An 8662-nucleotide genomic window follows, 5' to 3' on the forward strand; every position below is an offset into this window, starting at 1 on the left:
GATCTCCTGACCTCGTGATCCACCCGTCTCGGCCTCCCAAAGTGCTGGGATTACAGGCTTGAGCCACCGCGCCCGGCCCTCATCACTTCTTACGGGTCTTTGCAACTCTCATCTCCGCGGCCTTTCCTTTCCCAGAAAATGATACAAAGCACCTGGCCTCCACATTTTACGGTCCCACAATTTACCTTTAAATTTTGTTTTGCTTACCCTATTAGATACTCATTTTGACCCAATCTCCTGTACCCATGTTTCCCTGATCAATCTGCCTCTTACTTTTCATCACCTTTTCCTTACTATAGTATTTAGCTTCTCCTTTCAAAGTAGCGTTATATACCTCTCTCCCTGACATTTGTAATTCTAGCTTACAGTCAACACCCTTTTCCCCTCCCAGGTACTGTCATTATAGCCCTAGGTCCTCATTCCCAGTCCTTATCTCCCTTGAGGCCTCTTCCCTTCCAGAGTTTGTCAACAGTAGTTTGGCCAAGCTGGGATTCCACCCTCAAGGCAAAGGCTATCCTCCCTCCCTCATTCTACAAAACTATAAGCCTCTCACCAGCCCCAGCGTTCCCTCCTCCACCCTTAAATCCATCTGCATCCAGCCCTGCCCGTTCCCCTCTACCTACCATATCTGTCTTCACTCTATCCCGCGCTCCCCTTCCCCAGTCCTGAATGCACCTCCTCTCCAGGGCCTTACCGGTAACCCTGACACTGGGAAGGCCCCGCCAGCGGCCTCACGGCGTTTCTCCACAGAGCTTCCTCCGCTCTTCAGTAACAGTCCCCACGCCCCTTTCCCTCCAGGGCCCCGCGCGCCGCTTGGAGCCCCCTCCTCGATTAAGCTCCCGCTGTCACTTGGCCTCTCATCCACAAGATGGCGGAGCTGCTGCCCCCACCCTGGGTCCGCTCCGCAACCCCTAGCCTCCTTTCTGGAGGTCCCATCCCATGCCTCCAGCTGCCCCGCCGCCAGCCTTGACCCAGGGTCCTGCTGTCCGGTCCCGCAGTGGGCGGGCGGCACAGGCCCGAGCTCAACGACGCCGCCAACGCCAGCGCCTCCGCCGTTCCCCGGCCTCCACCGTCTCCTCACCATAAACTTGAGTGCTTTCTCTTGCAGCACCGCCTCGGCCGGGTCCATAATCGCCAAGGCCACTGGGTCCGCTCTCCGCCGGGGCCGCCCCTTTGGTGCCAGGCCGCAGCCAACGCAGCGCCCGGATCCCGCCTCCTCTTCCTTCCCCCCGCCCTCTCTTACCTCTCAGGCACAGGCTTAGGGGCCAAGGAGACTCGGCTTTCTCGGTGCGCAGGCGAAAGCCCACTGGCTCACGGGATTTGTAGTTCTGGAGCTTCCCGCAGAAAAAAAAACTGACGCTACGCGGTGAACCGCAACTCCCACAGTTCACTGCGGCAGCGTTGCGGTTGCCCACAAGCCAGATTTAGATAACTTGCCATTAAGCATAGGAAATTGGCTGATGGGAATTGTAGTTTACAGCCTCTAAGGATGAGAAACGGGAGGGGGCACGGGTGTCTCCGTGGTTACCGAGCGACGCCAGTAGCGGCTTGCCTGGCATTTGTTATCAAGATGGCGACTAATGCCTTACCTGTAGCCCAAATACTAAGAAAAACTGTGGCAAGAATCAGGGGTCCTAGGGCCTGCCAGACTGTGGTTTTAGGGAGCTGAACGTCCCCAAATTTCATATATCTGGCGTCTGCAGGTTTGCGACCCAGAGTAGCTGGGCCAATGGGCACCAGGCAGCAGCTCACAGACCAATGCAGAATTTCAAGGTCCTCCTAAGCTATCGCCACCCACACTTCTCCCAAGGAATCTTTTCTCCCCTACAGCAAGTCAGGGCCGAATAGAACTCGGCTCAAGAAATTATTGGTGTTGAGAGTTCAAAAAGCGCATAGCTTGCTATTGCTAACTGTGGGATATAAGCCCTGCACTAAGGGTCAAACAGGTACTTACAAAAGTCCTTCAACGGTGGAATATAATGGCCTCCAGCAAACAAAGCATATAAGTATTTTCTTTGGCCTGAAAAGGTACAATATGGGTTTATTTTGTAAATTGGGTCTACCTTAGGAGGAGAAAACTCTAGGGTTTGGTTAAAAGTGACCCAGGGCCAGACACGGTGACTGACACTTGTAATCCCAGCACTTTGGGAGGCCGAGGCGGGTGGATCACCTGAGGTCAGGAGTTCGAGACGAGCCTGGCCAACATGGAGAAACCCCCGTCTCTACTAAAACTACAAAAATTAGCTGGGCCTGGTGGCACACGCCTGTAATCCAAGCTACTCGGCAGGCTGAGGTATGAGAATTGCTTGAACCCGGGAGGCAGAGGTTGCAGTGAGCCAAGATCACGCTACTGCACTCCAGCCTGGGCAACAGAGCCAGACTCTGTCTAAAAAAAAAAAGTGAGTTAGATTGTGACAGCCTTGTACAAAATATCTGAATTTATAAAATAATTGAACTAGGAAAATACTTTTTCACTTATAGGAAAAATCTCCATTTTAAACCATCTTATTCATTCAGTCATCCAACAAATAGTAAGCATATAACTGTGTGCAGACATCATCTCAAGAAGTAGGGATTTATCACTACTTGGGTGGCTAAAATCTCAGACTTCACCCCTAAACAATTAATCTGTGTAACCAAAAACCACTTGTACCCCAAAAACTATTGAAATAAAAATAAAATTAATTAGACAAAAAGAAAAAGAAAAGGGGATTCATTGATGAACAAGACAGACCCAGTTATTTATTCGTGGAGCTTACTCTTTCACTCTGTTGATTCTTTGTCCTAGCCCCTATGTCCACAAAACTCAGCATGATACTTAATACATAATAGGCTTTCAGTTAATAAAAAGTTTTGCTCCTGAATTTAAAAAAAAAATTCTACACAAGTGCAAAATGGAGAAGACTTCAAACGCATTCATATGAAAACTAGCTGGAAGTTTTCAGAGGACTAAGGCAGTAACATGATGGAGTCACAAAAAATAAATAAATACATACATACATAAATAAACAAACTAAAAGATGAGGTGTGATGATGGTGCAGCCACTGGAAAAGAGTATTCCAGGCAAAGGTAACTGCATTTTGGTGATTGATTCTGAGAACCAAAACAAGGTCAGTGGGACTTTAGAGGAAGAGTGACCCTAGATGAGACTGCAGAAGAGTATGGGGTTCTATAGGTAAGCCATTATTTAGGCGGCATAAACTGGTCAGATGAATCAGCTGACATGCTTTCTAACTGGCATCAGGGCCTGTACCTTACCAGCTATAAAATACCTTGACTTTCACTCCAGCTTATAGGCCAAGTTAAGGCATTTGGACTGTATCCTGAGAGCTGTGAGAAACTAACTGAACAATTTTAAACATGGTCAGATTTGCGTTTTCAGAAAATCAGAGTCCAGGGTGGAGAAGAGATTAAAATGGAGCACAGCTGGAAGCTTGGGGAAAGGATTATGGGGTTGCTGAAATCTTCCTGGGAGAGATGATGGCAGCTTGAATGTGGTGGTGAGAACAGAAAGAAGTAGATGGATTCCAGAGATACTAAGGAGATAGAATCAGTGGAGTATGGTGATTAGATGTGTCATGGATGATGTCAAAAGGATGTGTCAAAGATGACTTCTATGTATCTGGCTCAGGTAACGAATGAAGGATTCCTTTTTTTTTTTTTTCTTTTTAAGACAGAAAGCAGAGTAGAAGGAGCAAGTGGTAGGAGGATAATCAGTTCTCTTTTTGGACATATTGCTTCAAGGTGCCTGTGAGATTTCTAAGTGGATTCAGATGTTGGGGAGGCCACTGGATATTTGAAACTGAAGTTGGAGAGAAAGACCTGGGCTACAAATAGGGATTCCAGCATATAGGTGGTAAATGAAACCCCACTCCCGCTTCTTCCCCTGAAAAGAATGAAATCACGTAGGGAGCCGGGCGTGGTGACTCACGCTGGTAATCCCAGCACTTTGGGAGGCCAAGGTGGGTGGATCACCTAAGGTCAGGAGTTTGAGACCAGTCTAGCCAACATGGTGAAACCCTATCTCTACGAAAAATACAAAAATTAGCTGGGTGCAATGGTGCTCACTCAGGAGGCTGATGCAGGAGAATCGCTTGAACCCGGGAGGTAGAGGTTGCATTGAGCCGAGATCACACCACTACACTCTAGCCTGGGCCACAGAGCGAGACTCTGTCTGAAAAAAGAAAGAAAGAAAGAAAGAAGAGAGAGAGAGAGAGAAAGAAGAGAAGAGAAGAGAAGAGAAAAGAAAAGAAATCACTCAGGGAAAGCATAAACAGTGAAAAGAGCAACAGGCCTAGGATAGCATTCTGAAGAACCGTAAGATTTACAGGACAAGCACAGGAAGAGGAGCCTACAAGGCTACAAAGGAGCCCAAGAAGTGACCAGAGAGGTAGCAGGAAAGTCTGATGAGTGAGCATCATGTTGGGGCTGGAGGGGTGCAGATGCCATACTGCAGCATGTTGAAGAGGGAGGTGAGGATATGAAGACTGCTGAGTCTCTTCTTTACAAAACGTGGCTGTCAAGGGAAGGAGAGAAAAGCTAGCACAGTGGCTAGATGTAGAAGCTGGGAGTCTAAGGAAAGCATTGTTTTGTTTGAAAGAAGAAAGGGCCGGGCGCGGTGGCTCAAGCCTGTAATCCCAGCACTTTGGGAGGCTGAGGTGGGCAGATCACCTGAGGTCAGGAGTTCAAGACCAGCCTGGGCAACACGGTGAAACCCCGTCTCTACTAAAAACACAAAACTTAGCTGGGCGTGATGGCGCATGCCTATAGTCCCAGCTACCTAGGAGGCTGAGGCACAAGAATTGCTTGAAAACAGGAGGCAAAGGCTGCAGTGAGCCGAGATTGTACCACTGTACTCCAGCCTGGGTGACAGAGTGAGACCTTGTCTCAATTAAAAGTTTTTAAAAAAAGAGAGATCTCTTTTCAAAGTTTATTTTCTAATTTAGCAATAAATAATTTCTAAAACTACTCAAAGTAGGAGTTTTACTCCACATTTAATAATTCACTTTTGATAATTTATGAAAATCTACTATAAACATAAATTTAGAAAATTAGCAAAAAGAGGCGGGACAAGGCAGCTCACGCCTGTAATCTCAGCACTTTCGGAGGCCGAGGTGGGCGGATCACCTGAGGTCGGGAGTTCGAGACCAGTCTGACCAACATGGAAAAACCCTGTCTCTACCAAAAATACAAAATTAGCTGGGCGTGGTGGTGCATGACTGTAATCCCAGCTACAGGGGAGGCTGAGGAAGGAGAATCACTTGAACCCCGGAGGCGGAGGTTACAGTGAGCTGAGATGGCACCATTGCACTCCAGCCTGGACAACAAGATCGAAACTCCATCTAAAAACAAAAACAACAACAAAATTAGGCAGGTGAGGTGGCGCACGCCTGTAATTCCAGCTACTTGGGAGGCTGAGATAGGCAAATCACTTGAACCCGGGAGGCAGAGGTTGCAGTGAGCCCAAATTGTGCCACCGCACTCCAGTCTGGGCAACAGAGTGAAACTCAGGGTATCTCAGACCAAAAAAAAAGAAAATTAGCAAAAAGAATTACCACTAATTTCATACCCTAACACCTATAAGAGTACCCATAAAAGAAACTGTTTGAAAGCTAATTTAAACTGGGAATAGGTAAAGTATACACACAAACTCTGACAACTTAAACTAAGAACTGGTTTCAGATGTTCATCCTACCACCTGCTAATCAATTTCACTGATGTAAAGAAAATTCCATTACAGTAAAACATCTCACAATTTATTTTAAAATGTAATCTGTGTTTAGATACCTATGTTTTTTGAAGTAATTAAGCAAGCTTACTGAATCACATTAATACACCCAGTATTATGTCTACAATGACATCATTAAGGGAAGTCATGCAGGAGATCATGTCAGTGCCTTCCAAAGTTAACCTCAAAAAAAGAGATGCCTCCTAAACATTCCTAGCATTATGACCCACAAACTTGGCTGATACTATTTTTATTTTTAGCCTGAACATCCAACTAGCATAGCACCTATGGTAGCAAGTCTCAAAAGGTGGCCCCCAGCAATTCCCCCTTCCCTGTTTATGCATGCCACCCTTCCTATCAATAGGTAGAGATTATTTCTCCTTCCTCTGTAGTCGGCCTTGACTGGCTTTGACCCACAGTGACATTCTTGGACTTCCAAATCTAGGATTTAGAAGATTGGCAGTCTCTACTTCCTGTCTCCTGGAATGTCCTTTCTTAGAACCTTGCCACCACACTTTAAGGAAATTCAAGCAGCCACGTAGAGAAAGGCCCATATAGAGGAGAACTGAAGGTCTTTAGCCCCAGCTGAACTCTCTCAACCAGTGGCTAGCCATGTGAATGCGGCCACTCTGAACATTCCAACCACGCCCACACCTCAGCCAATACCAAGTGAAGCAGAAAAACCATCAGACTTGAGGGGAAAAATAAATCTTTTTTTTAACCTAAGTTTTGAGGTGGTTTATTAAACAGCAAATATTTACCCTTTATACTGTTTCACTTATCTATCACCTCTACAAATAAAACTTAAACACATTCTAAAATTATTTCATCCATTTCAAGCTACTCTACTTGATTCTGGGATTGGCTGGACAAGAATATATTTATCCTGTTTTTAAAAATAAACATGGCTCAGCAAGGTAGCTCACGCCTGTAATCCCAAACTGGGAGGCCAAGGCGGGAGGATCCCTTGAGCTCAGGAGTTCAAAACCACCCCTGTCAACAAAGGGAGACCCTCATTCTCTACAAAAAGAAAAAAGAAAAAAAAAAACAGCCAGCAAAGTGGCTTGTGCCTGTAGCCACTTGAGAGGCGAAGGCAGGAGGATCACGTGAGCCTGGGAGGTTGAGGCTGCAGCAAGCTGTGACTGCACTCTAGCCTAGGCAACATAGCAAAACCCTGTCTCAAAGGTGAAAACAAAAATAAAGTTCAAATTCCTCCTCAGTATGTCTTTCTACCCCCTATCTTAAATGTGCATGCAAACGCACGGGTGTGTGTGTGTTTTGGGGCCTATATTCCCTTAATCATTTTCATTTCTCTTCTTAGGTTCTCTTCAAGTTTCCGTTTATACTTTTGTTAACCAAAAAAGTACTAAGAAAGGTCCTCAAAGACCTGCTAAAGCTGAATGAGAGACATTAGCACATAAGTTAACGTAAACGGTTGCTTTCAATACCATTTATTTGTTTTTAAAAGTTGAACATTCTGCTTAAACTATTTAAGATAAGCTTTAAGTCTGGATCATGGGTGAATTATGGTCATCTCTGAATCAGCAGTCTTACTAATAGGATTTTATTGTAAAATTACTTATCAAGGCACATTAGTATAGCAATGAGCAAATCTGTGAGAGTATCCATTTCATTTTGTCATTCTAAACTAATTTTACATTTGTTTAAATCATGACATCTGTATCTGTATAAAAGTTGTCATTAGTGATTCATAATTGAGGGAAAGGTTAAGACCAGAACAAAGCCAGATAGTAACAAAAATGTCGGTTTGATTAAAAGGATAGTTCTTCCATGTGTACTGTGCACTCATTATTTGATGCTAGCTCAAATATCTTCTTTTTTTTTTTTTGGAGACAGAGTCTCGCTCTGTTGCCCAGGCTGGAGTGCAATGGCACGATCTCAGCTCACTGCAACCTCTGCCTCCTGGGTTCAAGTGATTCTCCTGCCTCAGCCTCCCAAGTAGCTGGAACTACAGGTGCGCACCACCACACCTGGCTAACTTTTGTATTTTTAGTAGAGATGGGGTTTCACCATGTTGCCCAGGATGGTCTCGATCTCCCGACCTTGTGTTCCACCCGCCTCAGCCTCCCAAAGTGCGCGAATTACAAGCATGAGCCACCGTGCCCCGCCAATATATTCCTTTCTTAAAATTGACTCTGAATAAACCGACACGTTATAGCAGGGTAAATGGCACCAAAAAGAAGTTGTGACTTACTCAGATTCATACTACTGTTACTGCACTGAAAGAGAATACCCAATTTCAAACTCTCCATTCTGTTTCTTTTATTAAGGTGTCATTCTGGTGACCCTATTCTAGTTGACCTTTTCTCAAACAGCAGCCAAAACAGCAGGCAAGGTCAATAATGAAAGCAACTAAAATTAAAAGAAAAAATTGGCTTCTCCCTATGGAAACTAATTCAAGATTAGTAATATGTGGTGCCCTAAAAGCTGCAACTACTACATGGTCATCTCCAAGTCCACTTTAACTCAACTAAGAGGCCATTATCAAAACATAACTCACTGGTACAAAGCACAGATTAAGTAGCTGAGAATGTTACTAGGCTGAAGTCTAACCGAGAGTAAAAAGGATGATCTCATGTCTCTTTATGATCTGTAAATCACATTATTCCATAAATCTGACACAAGTGTCAGGATTAGGATTGAGTCAACCCTCTGCTGGGCGCTGCAGCTCACATCTGAAATCTCACCACTTTGGGAGGCCAAAGTGGGCGGATCACGAGGTCAGGAAATGAGACCATCCTGGCCAACATGGTGAAACCCCATCTCTACTAAAAATTAGACGGGCGTGGTGGCCTGCACCTGTAGTTCTAGCTACTCGGGAGGCTGAGGCAGGAGACTCGCTTGAACCCAGGAGGCAGAGGCTGCACCACTGCACTCCAGCCTGGGTGATAGAGCGAGACTCCGTCTCAAAA

The 8662-nt window shown here is 45.4% G+C and overlaps 1 protein-coding gene across 1 annotated transcript in view; it reads right to left on the reverse strand.

Moving 5' to 3' along the window:
* Positions 1–1214, reverse strand: part of BTRC (beta-transducin repeat containing E3 ubiquitin protein ligase) — a 215670-nt gene extending 214456 nt beyond the window's left edge. Inside the window, exon 1 of the mRNA XM_011935582.1 lies at positions 695–1214. Within this exon, the coding sequence (XP_011790972.1) occupies positions 695–1129 (435 nt within the window). The 5' untranslated portion in view covers positions 1130–1214. The remainder of the gene's footprint in view (positions 1–694) is intronic.
* Positions 1215–8662: the final 7448 nt, after the last annotated feature.

The sequence above is a fragment of the Colobus angolensis genome, unplaced genomic scaffold, assembly GCF_000951035.1.
Source record: "Colobus angolensis palliatus isolate OR3802 unplaced genomic scaffold, Cang.pa_1.0 Scaffold144, whole genome shotgun sequence".
In the NCBI taxonomy this organism is placed as follows: Eukaryota; Metazoa; Chordata; class Mammalia; order Primates; family Cercopithecidae; genus Colobus; species Colobus angolensis.